Source organism: Alexandromys fortis, unplaced genomic scaffold, assembly GCF_014885135.2.
Source record: "Alexandromys fortis isolate MF-2015 unplaced genomic scaffold, M_Fortis_MF-2015_v1.1 scaffold_101, whole genome shotgun sequence".
Taxonomy (NCBI): Eukaryota; Metazoa; Chordata; class Mammalia; order Rodentia; family Cricetidae; genus Alexandromys; species Alexandromys fortis.
The window spans coordinates 2,944,981-2,964,224 of record NW_026067983.1 but is presented as its reverse complement, the minus strand read 5'-3'; the positions used below and the strand labels follow the sequence as shown (position 1 = coordinate 2,964,224).

The window sequence follows — 19,244 nt, the reverse complement described above, 5'->3', positions numbered from 1 at the left end:
AGAGACGCCATGCTCAGCTCTCCCGGGTAGACGCGATAGCTCTGCTCTCTGAGGCACACGCAATGAAGATGGACATAGGCTAGAATCTTCCTGGTAAGCGCACCTTAGGGTGCTTACAAACATTACTAGAAATGGGCTAGTCCAGGTGCGAGAATTAGCCTGTAAGGGCTAGAGTTCATGGGCCAAGCAGTTAAATGAATACAGTTTGTGTGTTGTTATTTCGGGCATGAGCTAGCCAAGCGTCTGGGGTGTTGGGGACGCAGCCCGGCCGCTTCATATTTCAACAATATAATCTGCCCCTGAACACAATAAAGGAGGCATTGTTGGGGAATTCAAGGATGACCCACGTCGCTGTCTCTCTGTCTGTGTGTGTCTGTGTATTTTAACCTCCAGCCCCCTTGCCGGAAGCTCACGAACTGGATAATAGTGCACAGAGTGCAGAAACGGGGGCTTGGGGCGCGGCAATTGGAGGTCTCCACCGAGATATGGGCATGCCAACTCTAAGATCAGTCCTACAGTCTTGGCTTCTGTGGGGACAAATCTAACCTTCGGGCAGATGATATAAGAAGCCCTAAGATCTCAGCTGATTTAGTCTAACCCTGAAGCCTCCAGACCAGTGATGTCATGCATTACTCACTGTGATCTGACACCAAACGCAGTGCAGCCCCGTCAAGCCTTGGTAACATTTAACTGTTTTGTGGCACTTGTCACACTTGGTTGGACAGTTGCCTTCAACCCAATAATGGTGCATGACCTAGAACAGAAGAAGAATACGTTGGTAAGAGGAGGTACCCGTGGTGACATATCTAGAAAGCCCGTGTTGCCAGACTTACATCTGTGTTCTTCTTGGACTTCACATAGGTCTTGATGCAGGAGGGAGGGGCTCTGGCCACACAGCGCTCGTGGACTGTGTACTTGCAGACTGAAAGGAAACAGGTACTCAGTGTCAGAGCTGACCCTGGTCCTGATTGCAGTTTTATGAGGGAGAATGACATTAACAGAACCTCATTTCACATCCACAGCTCCCTAATCAATCCAATCAGCCACAGCAAGGAAAAAAGTCCAAGTCGGCTGTTTTTATCATGGAATACAAAAAGGCCAATTAGTACAGGAAATAGTATGCATATGAGAGACCGAGGCTCCTCCATCATGGCATAGCAGGAAATGCTTAATTAAATCAGTCCTCGCTCAAATCCTTCACAATAATTCCCAAATGACAAAAATATTAAAGACAAATTGATGGCTGCCAAATGGCTTGGTGTCGTTCGCTAGAAGGAAGAGATCTATATTTCACAAAGTATAGGCACGAGAGCAGCTGGCAAGCATGGCCGCCAATGCCTGTGCGTTTATACTGCTTTGTACATTGACTTATCTTTATGGGAAAGGACAGAGTTTTCTATTTCTAGAAAGTAGACTTCATCATCCATTCCAGGCACTCAGGGAAGTTCATTTTTCACTTTCATCATGCTATTGTTTCTCCCAGACAAATAACTTCACGAGGCAATCTATGGTGCTAGGAAACAAAACTTGGTATTTATATGCAAACACATACACAGGCACAAATACCAGTAAATTATATATGTGTATGTGTGTAGATAGGTAGATAGATAGATTGATAGATAGATAGATAGATAGATAGATAGATAGATAGATGATAGATAGAAGATAGATAGATGATAGATAGATAGATAGATGATAGATAGATAGATAGATAGATAGATAGATAGATGGATGGATGGATGATGGATGGATGGATGGATGGATGGATAGATAGATAGATAGATAGATAGATAGATAGATGTTTTTGTTAAGGTGAAGTATGACTCCCAAACTAATGGCCCAGAGTTTATCAATATGTAGAAATTTATAAAACTAAACAGGTGATCACTTTAACAATCTCCTTCTTGGATTATGAATGAAATGCCTATAATGCTCATAGCATTTTATAATAATAATGCTCTAAAACATCCTGTCTGTGATGTTCGTGCAAGAACTTGGAGGAACACATACTCTCCTTTTCTATTATACCACACCCCATCTTTGAAAGTTGTCTTATTTAAAGCAATCAAATCTGTCCTAAAATGTTTACCCCCTTAAAAAGTTATAGAAGTTCTAAAGCAGGGGTTTTGATGCTTTTTTTTTTCGAACATGCAGAAAGTTCTAGCATATCTGAATCTTCCACAGTGGCCAACAGAAACGTTCCTTGTATGTGATATGTGCCAGTGTGCTATGCAAACTTAAAAAATCTTAGTGATTTCAAAATTATATACATGAAGTGTAGGTTTTTTTAATGTCAAATAATGCACCTATAGAAATAAAATTCTGAAGCACAATACAACACAGAAAAGAATGTGGCTGAACTGTTGGATCAATGGAGGACTTCATTCCTACCTCAGAGAATATCAACTTTATTTTCAGGTAACAATGCAATAAATTATATGGGTAATAGGCAATTGTATTAGTTAACTACCACTGATAACACAGCCACCTCTTAGCAAATCTCTAGCTGGTCGTCTGGATTTATTAGAATAAAATTAATCTTGTCAGACAAGGGAGCTGAAATTAAAACAGAAATCACTTGTGATGCCTTCTATTTCTATAGCTATGCAAAGCAGATGAAGACTTTTCTTTATGTAAACACAATGTGTCGGGGAGTTGGGGAAATGGTTCAGCAGGTGCAGGACTTGCCAAACAAAGACTAGAGTGCAGACCCGAAGAATTCACTTTTAAAAAGACCGTTTGTCTCTTACAGATGGTGGGGACAGTCTCCCAGGAGCAGAATGGTTAGCTGGACTAGCTAGATGTGGGTCACTAGGAGAATCTGAATCAGTATGTAAGGTTCAAGAAACCGTGGAAGTCAGCTGTGGACTTCCACATAAACACATGCTCACACGTGGGAAAACACACACACAAACACACACACACAAACACAGAGAGAGAGAGAGAGAGAGAGAGAGAGAGAGAGAGAGAAAGAGAGAGAGAGAGGGAGAGAGAAACATGCAAGACTTGAAGCTGCATTTTTTTTGATAACTTGAATGAACAAAATCCATTTCTATTCATTTGATCTAAGTCTTTTATTTTAAGACCTCAATGTATCTTCTCACCTTGAAAAGCTAATTAAAAATAAAGTGGTTAGCGTATGGGGTGAATATAAAATATAATATAAATATTATGTAAGTAAGAGAAACCAGTGAAAGATGTCTAAATATTTCAAGGAGAGACAAGAAACACGAAAACTGAACTACAATAGAAGGAAATGTCTGAGAAGTTGGAAAGTATCATTAATTCCTTCTGAAAGGATTGAGGGACTACAGGGAAGTACACATTATAAGCACCACGGCTGGGCTCGGGGGTATGTCACACAAACAGGGCGCTTGCATGTGCTCAGTTTTCCCTCAAGCAAGGTGATGACGTCAGAGAGAGCCGGAGTACTCACAGGAGCAGCAGAGGCCCTGCTTCCCCACACCGATCAGCATGTTCAGGCAGAGATTGCAGTAGGCAGGCTTGTTAAAGTGCTTGAGTCGCCACACATGCTGTCCATCATCCTTCACATTCTGCACAGGACGGGAGAGAAACAGATTCCGCTTAATGAAATAAACAGTAGAATCTGCAAGTGCCAATAAAGCTCAGACTGGACCGAAGCGTCTGAAGACAATCTGTTCCCTCATCTCTACTCCCTACTTTACAAGATCGCCACTGAGACACTGGAAAAAACACGTGTGCTCCAGTCCAATGAGACACCACCAACGGCTCCGAGATGGTGTAACAACCCATGACATCTTGTCTCACGTCAACAGCGTAAGAGCACCGCCGCCACCACAAGGACCTTCCAAACAGAGCTCTCCCTGAACACAGGGCGCGCCTGCTTAGCCTTTGAGTAACTCATAGCACGCAATTCCACAAACAAACGAATAAAGAGAAAGATCTAGTGCAAGCCCTGAAAGTGGAAACATGTAGAAATAGTTCATTCACCGTTTTGTTGGGAAAAACAGAATTCAGAATGAAATCAGGTTTTGTAACGAATGAAAAATGGGGTGCAAAATGTAATGTTTACAAATCAGACGTGGTGATTCTAGGGCCTCACTGGCTCATCTCTAAGGCAATCTTAAAGAATATATTCTGCATTCCCTAAAGTAAACTTTTATAATATATTCTGCATTAAATACTAATGTTGATGCATAATTATATGACCATTTCTTTGCCTGTCTTGCAAAACAGTGATTTATTTTTCTCCATAATGAACGATGGTAAAAGTATAAATATTATTATCACTTCTATAACAATCGTGGTAGTTACGTGTCACAATAAACCTCATGTTTACATTAATTCACAATTTTAGTAAAGAAACGTGCTATATTGCTTTACTATGCTAAGTATATAACATTTTAATAACTAATGACATATATCACATCCATATTGGTCAAGATTAAAATAACACAAATCTACAGGATGCTACTCCATATTTAAGTCCCTACAAAAGCTACAAAAATATTACATTCAAGTATCCTGTTGCCATCATTTATTACCATCATTTTGTATATTATTACATACCCTTCATATCTCATTCTCCAATTTGTGTGAAACTGAATTTTGGAATTACTGATAGTCTATCAACAGTGACATAATTCATAATTCCTCAAGTTGTCAAGAATACATACTTCTTACACTGAGTCCCCAACTAATATCTAAGTATATAATAATATACTGTATTGGGAATCTATAAAGAGATAACACAAGCATTTTTATTAATAATAAAATATTAATAGTAATGTTTCTAACCACTCTCTCTTACCACAGTGAGAGAAAGGACACTGATTTATAATATCCATAAATCCATAGTAACTAATTCTCACATTAGAATGAGAAATGTCAAATTTGTATCACAAGTTGAAGCATTAATGAAAATACTTCCTGGTAGGTACTTGTCGATGGGCCCCTTGAATATTTTCAACTTTTGAAGGTAGAAGCACTGCCTTGTTTTTGTCCCAGGAAGACATTTCAAACACAAGTGACTATCCAGTACCTTGCACAATAGAGAAGCAGCTCTCTTCAGAGGCGAGGACAGGCTCTGTACTTGCTAATGAAGACAGGCTGAACAGACTTCTGTCCTACATAGAGACTTGGTTTCCCAATCCAAGGGACCAGTCTCTGAGTTGAGTACAGCGTTTAGTTGGCTCACATCCCTTAATCTCCTTGCAGGAAGGGAGAAAGGCAAGCCAACTGAGCTGCGAAATGCCTATTCCTTGGTTTGCTGTAAGTAATTAAGCCAACTGTGTCTGGCTCAGGGCATCTCATGTTCTCTGGTACTCGGGAACTATAGAGAGTTGATCCATTACCTTCACCACCAGGTTAATACCAGACCTTTTCCAATTTCTCATCAATATTCAAATTTGTTTTTTGGATAAGGGACTGGGAAGCTCTCAACGAAAGCAGTTCTGAGAGGATGGAGATGATTATCATTGATACCACATCAGGAGAGAGAATTTTAAATATTTTTCTACATAACTCAAAAAATAAGCTTCGTAGTTATTTCTGAGTCCAGCACTGGTTTGGATATGTCGTCATAATTTTAATAGCTCTAGAATCTAAATGGGATAATAAATGTTTATCTTTGCTATATATTATGATATGTATTTTTATTTCCATCATATTGAAGGAATCGGCCATCTTGATCTAAAAGTATTTCTATGAGACTGTTGATTTTTGATAATCTCTGAAAGTAGCGGCACATTGCTTTAAAACATTTTCAAGTAAAAGGAGAGAGGAAACATTCTAATTTTCATATGTTTTGCTGTTTTTGTCCTCCCTGTCATTTCATTTTAAGCGACTGGCCATTCCATGTGAATAAGCCACATCCTGCTGAAGAGCACATATGGATGAAGTTAGCTGGCATTTTCCTTATCAAAAAATAAACAAGTCTGAACGTGGGTGTTCTGTCAATCAGAACACTTAGCCACGTACAGGCTGCAAGTGATGCACAAATCTATTACCCGGGCATAAAATGAATTACCAAAAAAAATTACATAGCTTTATAACTCTTAGCCTGATGCACTGCCCCAATATGCCAGAGATGAAATATGTATGTGGCTTCTTTCAGAGAAGAAATTGGAACCAAGAGCCAACTCTTTGTCATAGTGCAAATTGCACCCAAGCTCTCTGGATTTTCGTGTCTTGTCTTGTCTTATTTAGATTGTAAACTTGGTAGTTGAGAGAGAATCCATCTCATCCTATCAGAAGAATGTATTCCTATTAATGCTTTTATAGCAAATAAATATTTATTATCAAGAAAGGAATTGGCATTTTTTTTAAAGAATGAGCAGAGAATCTGAAATGCCTGAATTCTGGCCCATGATGAAAATGTGAAGATACTGTCTCGCTTTCCTTACTACTTCCCTGTCTGATAAAATGAGGGCACCCACTTTCCCTTCCTAGGCCATAGTGTGAGGTTTCATTATACAACACCTGTGAAGTTAATTTAGCTCCTTGAAGACTGGTGTTATGTAAACAGCAAATATTATTACCATCAGAGGGCTGAATTGTGTAACATCCAAATGCTTCAGCCTAAATAATTGAAAAGGCTCTTCCTAGGTCCACTGTACTTTATTTCATAAAATATTGCTTTTGCTCCCCTCTTCCCTATCCTAGACACAGGACTGTTCCACGCCTATGGCAGGGACGACTGTTCAGTGATCCCTGGAGAAGTCCACCAAAGGAAGGGCTCTCCGACGTTCCTCAAACTTCAGTTTTCTAAAATTCAGACAGATGTGGGAAAAACATAAAAGGAATGCCCTTTGGTTCTGCTGTTATTTGCCTGTTTGTTCTTGAAAAATTTAGTGATTTTTTTTTCTCAGCTTTTCTCAGGACATAGACACTGTTCAAATGAATTAGGGCCACTCTAAATGGTAATAATTTTCCAAAGACTCTAAAGAGATATTTTTCAGACACCCCAGGCCAAATCTCCCCGATCATACATCTCACCAAGTTCCCTGAATACATAGAGGAGCGCGTGCTGCAAGTTACTTCCGTTGTTAGATAGAGACCATTACAGAGTTTTGTATATTTTGTTCTCAATCTATAAGTTATATCACTGTAATAAAAGCTGTTCTCTTTGACAAAAAGTTGGACTTAACTAAGTCTGGGTGAAAAGAACTCAGGAAGATATATTAACACATGGGTAGAGTCAGATTTGGTTGCTAGTTTTTAGACTGTGCTTCCTGTAGTCAGAACAGAGCCCATTCATCCAGAGGACTCCAATCAAAATCTGTGCCATCTCATACTGTGTAATAATATAATAGTTTTCTTTAATAACCTGTCATGGAATCCTGGATCTTGTCCGGTTTTGCAACTCCTTAACATATTGATCCATGTATAGAGAATGGAAAAACATTCCTAACAAAATTAAAAATTTTAATTATAATGTGAATATCGTTTTTTTCCAAATATGATTTAGTTTAATCAAAGCACATCACTGTCTGTCACTCATAAATCTCAGCAGGGAAGAAATCACTTCTTAGCTATTCATTCAAGCAAAAGTATGAAGAAAAACGTGCCCTTAAATATTCCTAATCTAATCCATAGTATATATTACTTATAAAAGACTAAACACCATGTTTCTTTGAAGCCATGTAGTGAGATGAAACATTCCCTTCATATGCAACTCAGGTTAAACGTGGGCACATCTTATATAATCAAGAGGTTGAGGCTCTTCCATCTAGGTCTATTTTGCTAAATGGTCATGTAGGGAGATTGCCTTCTAAATATCTATGTGCATACCTGTCCAGCAAGATTGCTTGAAACCGCTGTCAGAGACACTGCGAAGTAGGCAGCAGCTGATGCAGAGACTAATAACCAGTCAGTGTTCAGAATAAGTGACTAATGTGCTCATGCCCAGATGGGACATTTTTATCCCTGCCATGCCAAGGCTCATCGAGCGTCAGTGAGGAAGAGGAAGTGGAAACCGTGTAGGAGCTGGTGGGTGAGGCTGGGGATGCTGTCTTCTGGACATGATGTGCACTTAGAAACTCACTGCACATGTAGCTGTCTGCCCGAGATCCACACATGTCAAGTCAGCCAAAACCAGGCGTGGAGGACGGAGGCTCATGGTCTCATCCTTGGCTGGAATGAATGCTCTTGGCAGCCGAGACCTGCTAAGGGAATGCTTCTCAACTTTCCGAATGCTGTGACCCTTTAACACAGTCCCTCATGCTGTGGTGACATGCAGCCATAAAATTATTTTTACTACTTCTTCATTACTGTAATTTTGCTACTGATATGAGTCATAATGCAATTATCTGTGTCATCCGATGGTCTTGGATGACAAAGAGGTCATAACCCACAGGTTGAGAACCACTGTACTAAGGAGAGAGAATCATTTTTCTGGACTGAGACCGCTGGCTTGTTACCCATGCTCCAGTGAGTGGCCCTATACCCATGTATATGTGAGTTGCTCTACATGGAAACATAGTGAAAACTGGGGGTGGCAGAGGGGGAGGGACATGATCACCTTTTGTTGCATATAGGCACGAAATTCCAAATACATTTGTTCTGTTTTTATTTTTTGTTTGTTGTTGTTGTTGTTGTTTTGTTTATGGGGGGAGAGAGGCTCTCACTATATAGCCCTGCCTGACCTGGAACTCTCTATGTAAAGCAAGCTGGCCTCAAACTCACTGAAGGCCTCACTCTGCCTTCTGAGTGTTGGGGTTAAAGGCCTGTGCCTCCATGTCTGGCAAAAACAAAATAATTTCTTAACAGGAGTAAAAATTTCTTGTTTCAAGCAAACAATTGTTTAGAAAGGTCATCCTATTGCATGACAAGATAATGAAAACTCTTTATAATGTTAAGACTATAGATTTTAGATTGAAGCATTATTATCTCTTGCATCTGAAGGACTGAATCCTTAACTTTTGCTGTGTCAGCAAAGAGCAGACTGTTAGGACTGCTTCTCTTCATATTTCTAGAGAGGTTAACTGCCTATCACATACTCGGCTGTCAGTCAATGAAAACCAGGTTGACTAGCACTCTGAAGGTAGCTCTGCTCCTGTTCTGGTCTTCCTGTTACTTGTGGCATCTCGCTGGAGTTATCCGGTTGTGCAGTGTTCATACACTTACACACCTTTCTCTACTTCTCAAGGCTAATTGAAAGTTAATTGACGTTCTTCTTGTTTGTAAGATGTAAAATCAGAGTGACGGGCCCACTGATGCACACCTGTAATACCACAGCACTCAAGGGCCTGAGCGAAGACGATCTCTTTAAGTTTGAGGAAGGCCTCAACTGCAGAGTGAGACCTTACAAAGACAAGTCAACAAACGGAGCAGTGACAGAAGAGATCATAATCTGACAAACCGCGGCACTGGTTAAATCTACCTAGACATTTGCTTTTAGAAATAAAGTTTTATTAAACCACAGCTTTGGTCAATCATTTATACAAGAATCGTGATTTCTTTTCATCTTATCACGTCGTGGAGGGGAGTTTAGATAAAGATCTGTGGCCCTGGTATCTAAATGAAGCAATGTCCTTTAGAGTCAGTTTCTGGTCTCTAAGGACACAGTAACTACTAACAGAGAGTGGGCATGTAATGAGTAGACCTTTGTTTTCCAAATTTGAGGTTTAAAAAAAAAAGTGGAGATGAAACTTATTAACTATTTCAGGCAAATCCTGTATACCAATGGCCTGGGAAGACATGACTTCCAGGGTTTTTTTTTTTTTTTTTTTAATTTGTTTGTTTTGTTTTGATTTGTTTTAAAGCTTAGTTATATAAGATTTAAGCAAAAGTGCTACCCCAGAAAACAAAACAAAACAAACAAGCAAAAACTCTGAATCCTGAAGAAGGGGGCACACCACTCAGGTATAAACACCTCGCGTTATTGAACTCACAAAGCTCCGACTTTCCCCTCCCATGTGCGAGACTGCAATAGTTTGTCCTTCTCCGGTTAGTGTATTTTGAACTTTGTGAAGTTTGTAGAAACTCTTGGACAGGAAAAGAAACGGCAGCCACTTTCTAGTCATTTAGGGAACATCAGGTCCCGGGGAAGCAGAGCAGAGGCTCTGGAGAATGGGGAAGCCCTTGGACTGAAGAGAAACACCCAAGTGCGATTACATCCTTTAGGGCTGTGCTTTCTTTATAACCGCGCCCTCCCAGGATGCCGCTCTTGTCAGGGCAGTTTGGCTATCACCTTGAAGTCGCTTTCAAATACACCATGACATTCAGCACACGGTCAGTTTGCATCTACTCCCTAAGGCCATCGCTGACAATATGCACGGATGTATAGGACAATTTAACAAAGCACACTTTACATGAATGGCCAATTTCAAGTTGAAGCACCCAGATTCCCAATTTAAAACCCCAAAACCAGCGGGTGTGGGTGTACAATGTGGAGGGGACATACAATGTCATGAATCGAGTCCTCTGTGAGTGATAACGTTGTAACTAACCACCTACCCACAAGGCAGTAAGTTTCAGTTCCTAAAAGCAATGGCTCGTTCTCATCACTCAGCTGTCTGCTGGTTTTGCTTAGGAGTGGTTTCTCAGTAGTATATACTGTTTATGGTGATTACGTTTGACAGGGGTTATTATTTTATTAAAGTCGATTTTAAATTGTTGCATTATTTGTTTATAAAAAAACTACAAGAAGTAAAATTCCTCGTTTAGAATGGTTCTTCACAGTGAAAATATATTTAATCCTACATTTAAAAAAAAAAACTTTCGTATTAAGCAATGTTGCCCTGCCACCTAGTGGTTATAATTGGGAACACAGTCTCGACGACTTCAAAAACCACTCCCAAATAGGTTTCTCCTTTTAAATTCTAAACAATCCTTTTACACTTAAACATTAAGCACTAATTTTAAAATGAAGTTATAGCATAAGCTACTTATAAATAACTGCTGTGATATTAGAATCAGAAGATTGCCCTCCAGGTACTGTCACACTAAAATGAGTTATCCCGTTGCTTTAAAACACCGCTCTAACTTTTTATAGATCTATAGTTAAATAATGATATTTTTTTTATAATTTTACAAAGTATTTATATAAGATAACATTTAAAATTTACTAAACAATTACTTTCAAATAAAATCATCCTGTCACTCTTTTTTTTTTTCTTTCCTCTTTCCAGGCTAGCGAATCCCTTGCTTTTGTCCAATTTTTTTTTTTCTGTGAAGCACAAGATGGAACTCAAGGCCTAAGGTGAGCTAGGCGGGTGCTGTCCCACTGTGAGATGGCACCAGTCAGACACCACATCCCACACCTCCCCTCCTCCTTCCTGGATGATCACTTTCATGTATAATACCCAAATTTTGGCTTTGAAATGGTGAGGTCCATTTCTGGGAAAGAGGCATTTTTGGAAGGTCCTAACCTAAAAGACATGACAGCTGCACTTTACTGCAGAAAACCTTAAAACTTTGCCGTTTTATTGTTTTCCTTGTTAGCGTGTTATTTTTTCCTCATATGCTTATTCAGTGAATGGCAAGTTACAACTAAAAATCTGAGAATATGCAGAGCACACAGAGTTCAAAAACCACGTCTACATCAATTTTCAAGGTGAACGAATGTGCTAATTCCTTGCGTGGGTTTTTTCTTTTCTTTTTTTAATCTTTCTGTTATTTTTATCCTTATTCACGATGTGGTAGACTAGGTCCAGACAATGGTTTTATCAATGAGGTAATACTTAAGCCCTCAAAATGAGCAAATATATAAAAATAAAATTGTAAACAATACCATCTACTTTTAATAAACTATGCTAATGATAATTCCCACATATATTTCAGCTTCCCTGTGACCATGTCTGAACTCATGGATCTTCTGAAGAACAAGATGAGAGAGACAGCAAAAGAATTGTGGTATCAAAATGGAAATTAGACAAATTCTAATATGCTAAAGACCACTCATGTCTTCCTACATCTGCAGATATTCCTAAAATCTAATCCCATTTATATTCCCTACACACATATGCACAACATTTTACATGGATTTGTGCTGCACAAAATCTTACGGTGGAATTATAAGAAGTTGAGAAACTCACTACATGCTGAGTTGTGGAAAACAACCCAGCTGACTGATCATCAAATGTTGCCAAAGCGCCCCTCAGCACCTATCACACACCCTCCTCAGTGAAAAGGCTTACATTTTCCAAGCCCAACAGGACGAGAAGCGGGATAGTGGTCATTCCTCCTTGAATCCACTCCTCTAGAGACACGGTACCATCGCGGTCATAGTCAATTTCTTCCATCATTTCATGGAGGATCTGGGAAAAGGAGATGGGAAAATATTCAAAGAACTGATTTTTAAAATCCTTATACTTCAACAGACAATTGCCTCCAATTGGTTATATCATTTTGTGACTGGAAATTGAGAGAGAGTAGAGAAAATATGTCTATAAATAAATAGATTAATCCTGTTATTGGGAAGAGAGTTGACTATGATCTCTAGATCCAGACTTTCCCTGATGAGAGTGTTTAGGAACAGTGTTCATCTTTTAAACTTTTTTTTCAAAGGAACAGCAGCACAGTGAAAATTAAAAGGTACTTTTAATTTAAGGATGAAAGTAGTCTCTGATTACTTCCTTGAGATCACTTTTTAAGTTCATATATATGCCAGAAAGTGTCTGGACAAATTAACATCATGGCAAAGAGCTCGAATAATTCTTTGCTAAGTAGTAATGGGTGAGGGAATTAAGTTGTTCTTAATTGCCTATAACAATTTAACAAGCTCAAACTTAACGACTTGATCATATTTGATTGGAGTTCTTTGAAGACACCTTGTAAGTAATGTCCAACAGTGTGTGACTGGGATACAGTTGCCTCTTTATAGTGTGGTGATAATGTGGATACTTATTTCAAAGGTATTTCAAAAATGCAGACATATAATAAGATGATGTGTTATACGTTAAAGAGCCCTGGTGTACACAGGAAGTTTGATGTGGTGTTTGAGTGATTATTAATATAGATTATATACAAGTTCCAATTATGCTATCCTTGGTTGCTGTGAAGGTTTTCCCACGTCAGTCAACAGGCTTCCTACCTAGGAAAATTAGGAAGGTAAATGCGATAAAAAACGTGAAGGAATAAGGAATATATTGCCTTTATATGATATGGGCATTTTAATCAGTTTGGAGAAATACATCCAAGCATCTTGAGAAGAAAGATGTAAAAGGATGCTATAATGTGATCCTTGTTTGGAAGTCTAAGGAGAACGTCCCTAGCGTTCTGCTTGGTTGCTTGCTGTATTCTGTCAGATTGCTTTTCATCTTCGCAACACAAGGATCAACACAAGGACAGAGAAGAAGACTTTGGGGAGCAGGGCACACCCACATCATTACTTCAAATCTTCAAAATAAAAGGCAAACTATTTAGAACTCGATAAAATGGTATAAGATCTGGTTAAAACGTTGTGCTTCGTGGAGTTAAGTCAAGGGCTGAGTAGAGATGACCTAGTACGAGAACCAAGCTTGTGAGGGCATACACCTGAGAGGGCAGCACTCGGGCTGCGGGCAGGAAGACAGAGTTTAAGGCAACACTGGACTAAATGGGGAGATCCTGTGCTGTGGTCTGTAGGATTACGCAGTGAGATTTCAGTTGACAAATTAGGTCATCCCACCAGAATGACTGGATTCTGATGGAGGTGGCCCAGAAAGAAGATGCAGGGGCTACCGCCTTTCAAAAAGCAGCTGTTCTTGCCCCAAAATTCTTGTGAAGCCATTGTACTCGCCTTGTCTAAGTGAGACTCATTCCAAAAGATTGAGGAGTGCATTAAATTATCGGGCACCATTTTTCCCATGTGCACGCAATGTTTCCATGTATAGTGGGCAACTTCTCTCCACAGGTGGAGCCCAGGTGGGAAAGTCACACAGTCAAAAACCTTTGTTCCCACAGTCAAATCTTTGCTCCATTCCCTGAGATAAACTTAGAAGTCAGCTCCCTGCAATTATCTTTATTGACAGGACATTTGGCCACGAGAGGACTCTTCCAAATAGATCACATTTGGCATCTTCCAAGATAGAGATGTGGCACTTCGAGGATCGTTGATTCATAGTCCTTTCTGATAAGGCTACTGGGTGTCCCAAATTCACTCGCAGCTGGTTTGGGAAAATGCAACCTCAGTTAACCCCCTGCTCTGACTCTAAAAGGCTATTAACCCTCTGCGCCTACACTCACCGTGACTTATTGATACAGTATTCTAGTCTGTTTCTTAACCCTAAGACATAACAGGAAGAAACCGTTGATCATTTAGCGAGCTCCGGAGAAGGTAATCCTTTTCACATGGGCTGCTTTGGAACAAATAACCGCCATTTGACACCATCAGCCTGAAATCATCAGGCCGTGGATATTGTATGTGTGACCATAAGTTCCCCTTGTCCTAACCGCTTAGGGTAATGGATGTAATTCGTCGGTCTGAGAGGTCCCTTTAGCTTCCTTTCGTGGCAAAAAAGGTTAACGTGGACGAGGTTAGCGAGCCTTCTTCCCCAGTTTACGCCAGTCTCCGTAGTTATCCTGATGTGATCCCAGGCACCACAGCTCTGGCGGTGTGTCTCTCTCTTGGTCTACATTTATCAATCATAAACCTCACACTTAGGAGTGTAGTATACGAATTCCCCTCCTCTTCCCTTAGAATTTAAAGCTCCCTAAATCAACTTTCTGCCTCTTAGTGTTGCCTAGTGGGTTTAAAAGCCACGCCCCCCTAAAGCCCTAAAGAAAACTGGCAGCAGCGCTTTGTGCAGCTCTTATCTTTTTTATGACCCTGAGAAATTCAAGCCTTGTAACCTTACTATTACCAGAAAATTGTTGATTGTGTGTGTATATAAACTGGAAACTTTGCAGTACGGCAGAACAATAAAGGAACGGAATCAGAGAAGCATGGAATGAGAGATTCCTTCGCCCTCAGACTTCCTGAGCCTTTCGCTGGTTTCTTCTCTGAACCCTGGGAGGAGATTGGGGCTGACCCCCAAAAAGCTCTACTTAATCCTGTCAAAGCAAGAACAAGGAAAGACAAAGCATGGTAAGAGCTGCCTCACAAACCCTGGGCCTGCTTTGTTGGTTCGTTGTTGTTGTTTCTTCTTTTTTCCTTTTTCTTTTTGACTTTGTAATGCAGGGTCTCTGTAATTTGCTCAAGTTGGCCAAATGAGTCACCTTCTTCAGCACCAGAGTGAGGGGACTGAAACGATGAACCACTATACTCAGCCTCATACTTTAATAATGTATGCTTAGTAAACCCAGTGTTAGGACCTGGATTCACTTAACAAAGGTTCTTTCCAAGGACAAGATGGTCTCCCTATTGGTTTCTACCAACCTCCTGTTCACTGTTCTCTGTTGGTGCAGAAATACAAAGAGTCAAAGGAAAAGGGCAGCTGGTGAAGATGTAGGCAAGATAAGGTGGCGAGCTCTGACAGCAAACACGTGGTCAAAGTAAGGTTGTTTCCCTAGCTCTCCACTATGGGAGCTGTCCCTGTGGGAGCCCAGCATATCAGGATTACTGAGCATAAATGTTGCTGTGGTTGTTCTTTGCAATCTCTAGTTGGTAACAGTCATAGGCAACTGTTTAGCCACCAGCTGTTTTGTTGCCTCCTTTGAAACACTCATATCTCAGCCAGATGGCAGTGGTGGCGCACACCTTTAATCCCAGCAATGGGGAGGCAGAGGCAGGTTGATCTCTGTGAGTTTGAGGCCAACCTGGTCTACAAGAGCTAGTTACAAGACAGCTAGGGCTACAAAGAGAAATTCTGCCTCAAAAACAAAACAAAACAACAACACCAAAAGCCACCACCACCACCAACAAAACACCTAGATCTCACTTTGGTGCAGAATAGGCACCAAAACCTGTGTTTTCTTGGAGGTTGGTATTGAGAGGAAACAGATTCACACACACACACACACACACACACTTGCTCCCACGAGAATAAGCACACTTCACTGAGAGATGAACATTTGTCATGGACAGAAAGTTAAACAGGTAGGAGAATGCTAGCTTAGTTTTTTTTTTTTTTTTTCTGATCAAATGGAACAGCAGAACTTCTAATTAACCTTGTGATTCCAGTGGACTATTAAGATAAATTCTTCAGTAAATTAAACCCACAGTTTACCAATTCCTTGAATTCCATAGACAAACTCAATTGAGAGTGATGGTGTTACTTGCTATGAACACAGCAGGCAAATTCCCACCACTAACCACTGACACTGAAATACAGTTGCATGAAAACAGGAGGAGCCTCAGTCGTGGTAAGAACGGTTCCCCGTTTCGCACAGGGGTCTGCCCTGCCTTTGGTTGGGCAGGATGGGAAGGCAGTGAGAGCTTCGTCCTCATTCTTATCTTTATCAAAGCAGTAGCTGCACAAGTGTGAGTGCTGATTGACAATCAGCCTCTCTGATTCATATGCTGTGCAGGTCTTAAATAAAACTGAATCGTTTTCTTCATGGACACTTCATAAACTTACCGCGCTGCAACAATAAAACAGACAACTGTCTCCTATCTATTTCCCCGCCCAAAATATATGTCCAAAGTTAAATGGCCTAAAGGAAAATTTCAATACCTTTTATGATGCTGTGGTTTTGTATAAATCAATACCTAATAAGGCATCTTTACGTTCTTAGAAACATTTTTTTAAACATGATTTCTTCAAACAAGTTGGTAGCAACTTCCTGACTGTGTTGTTAACTCGTTGTAGATTTTGAGGAAGCAATTTCAAGACATGTGGGTCTCTGTTTGCCCACATAAGAAATAACTAAAACAGCGCTTCCAACAGTTACAGGCACTAAATACCATGTGCACAGGAGCAGTACAGTGCACCTGGGATATAAACACATCAGCCTCTTGTGTAGCACAGACCTTGGTAGTGCCCATCAGCAGCATCCACTAAGCCCCTGTATGTAACCTCACTATTCCAAATATAATAACTGTGAGGAGGAAAGCCAAGGTCACTGCCTGCAACTTCAGAATATCACGTGCAACCAACCGATCAGTCCATTCAGAATCAGCTCAGCTTCGGGTTAGACATAACAATTGAATCACAAAAGTTTAAAAAATAAATGTTATTACTATATTCAGACCTCAGAAATACTGAAGAGGAAAGAGACCGTGCACAAATTAGTCAACACTTCAGTCACCCATGTGCCTACCGGGTTAAGCTCAGTGACATCCCATTCCAGGTACTCCGCCACGTGCATCATCTGGCTGATGATGTTTTCCAGTTCCTAGGTGCGAGAGGGAATGGGGGAGACGGAGAGAAAGGAACTGGTTAGTCCTGGATGTAGAATATTTTTTGTTCGGTCGGTACAAAAGTTGAAATGGTTAAATGACCAATATTTCAGAAATCATATACAAATGCATACAAGCTATTTAGGTATCTTTTAACAACATAGAAAAGAGTAGCTAAGTCTAAATTGTATTAATTATTATAGATTCTTATAACGTGTACAGAAAGGGGAACCTAAAAACCCATCCTCGGTGGTTGAAGCCTTCACCAGGAGAGGGCGCTACAATACCAAGCAGGGCTTTCATCTAGCCAAGCTTTCCTGAAAGTTGGAACATGTTTTAAGACGCCGCAAGTCCTGAGGGCTGGAAGGTGGGCAGACAACTGAGGGGTTTATTTTTATTTTCGTGCACTGAGAGCAAATATGGACTGTCCTGACCATTTCTCAGGATACTTCTTCAGGATACATGGTGTTTTGAGGTCAAGGTTTGGGGGTTAAGCATATGCAGAGTTTATTTGCTGAGATCAAGTTACAGTTTAACTCTGTCTTCATCTCCGCTCTTTGAAGAACTGCTAGGGAATACAGAGGATACAGATGACTTGGCTAAACGAATGTGAATTATTTTCAAGTGTCTAGACCTAAAGCTTGGTTTTCCCAACTATCTCCAGATAACTACATATTTTGTAAGACAACTGTTTGTTTATAATACAGAAATTATATTACTTAGAAAGTGACATTTGGTTCTATTTGAAATATAAAATTTTATAAAGATGAAACTTGAAACTATAGAAACTCAAAGATTTTTCTGCTGAAATCTCATCACGTTTGGTCACAGTTCATGAGATAAAGACAGTGGTATAGAAAGAGGAGGTTATCTCACGGGGACCGAAGAGATGCCCTGAGAAATGAGCGAGAGCCACACTACTCCCAGAGAAAATACAACTAACAAACATGTCATATGAGAAATGTTGTCACAGAAAATACAATATGAGTAAATTGATATAGAGATTGATAACATCCAACGCCTGCTAACAATTCGGTGGGAATTACTAACTTCTCACCCATTGCACCTTTGTCCAATGCTGTGGATGAGTTAAAGCTTCCGGATCAATGAACTAAACCTGTGGTTCATATACCAGAATATCGGCATGTAAGTTACAGAAGTCATTTGTTCACTCTTAGATAGTCTCTTAACAAGGGAAATGGACACCCTCCCCTAACCACATTCATGATACTACAACGGTCTATAAGGATAACATGTGCTATCATAGGAAATACATTTATCACGTCACCAGAGTGTTGAAAATAATCAGTAAACATTAATAACACATGAGACACGGTCAGCATTCAATTCAACCATGCTCTTTCTTTGCTTTTTCTAAAAGGTGAGCTGTTATATCTTTAATATATCAACATAAAATTATAGAAAGAAAATTTAAACAGTTATTAAAGGAAAGAGTATATGGAGTAAAAAAATCAATCCTGGGGATTATAGCTTGACCTTTAATTTACACAAAAAAAGAAAATAAAAATTAAGTACTAATCATGAACAAATCCATTGATTCTCAAAGCAGTGTTTCATATCGGGCATCTAGTTAGAAGTGTTTGCGGCAATCGCTCCATATGTTCCCTTAAAATGGCCAAAATCCAGGGGGAAAAAAGCACTTGACTGAATTTTTGAATCTGCTGCCAACCCGTGGCTAAAAGCCTAGTTAAGACATATCATTTCAATTTATTTAAAAAGAAACATTGCCTAAAACAAATCTGCATTAGATGTATTAGAATATAATTTGCATCATTGCAGACATGAATGATACAATAAATATTTTAAAACATCTACAAGAAGTCCAAATGCCTTTCTGTGCAGTGGCACCAGAAGAGATGAGCAAGCTCATTCTGTGTGTAGATTAATACACAGAAGAACAGGGAAGTGTGGGCTTTAAACCTGAGCTGTCCCTGAGTCTCAGCATCTACTCATGATGGAGCTCCTTCCCGCTGGAGAAACAAGGATGCAACTGTTCTACCTAGGGCTATAGAAAGACAAATCTAACATCATTAATGTC

General features: G+C 39.8%; 1 protein-coding gene across 4 annotated transcripts in view; it reads right to left on the bottom strand.

The window, feature by feature from the left end:
• The window catches only part of Dgkb (diacylglycerol kinase beta), a 590,490-nt gene that overhangs the window by 412,009 nt on the left and 159,237 nt on the right, over nucleotides 1–19,244 (bottom strand). For all 4 annotated transcript variants that reach the window (XM_050158720.1, XM_050158722.1, XM_050158719.1 and 1 more), the window contains exons 7-11: nucleotides 17,107–17,181; nucleotides 12,123–12,242; nucleotides 3,437–3,554; nucleotides 834–922; nucleotides 638–754 (exon numbers count right to left, since the gene is read on the bottom strand). In XM_050158720.1, coding sequence (XP_050014677.1) covers nucleotides 638–754; nucleotides 834–922; nucleotides 3,437–3,554; nucleotides 12,123–12,242; nucleotides 17,107–17,181 — 519 coding nt within the window. The remainder of the gene's footprint in view (nucleotides 1–637; nucleotides 755–833; nucleotides 923–3,436; nucleotides 3,555–12,122; nucleotides 12,243–17,106; nucleotides 17,182–19,244) is intronic.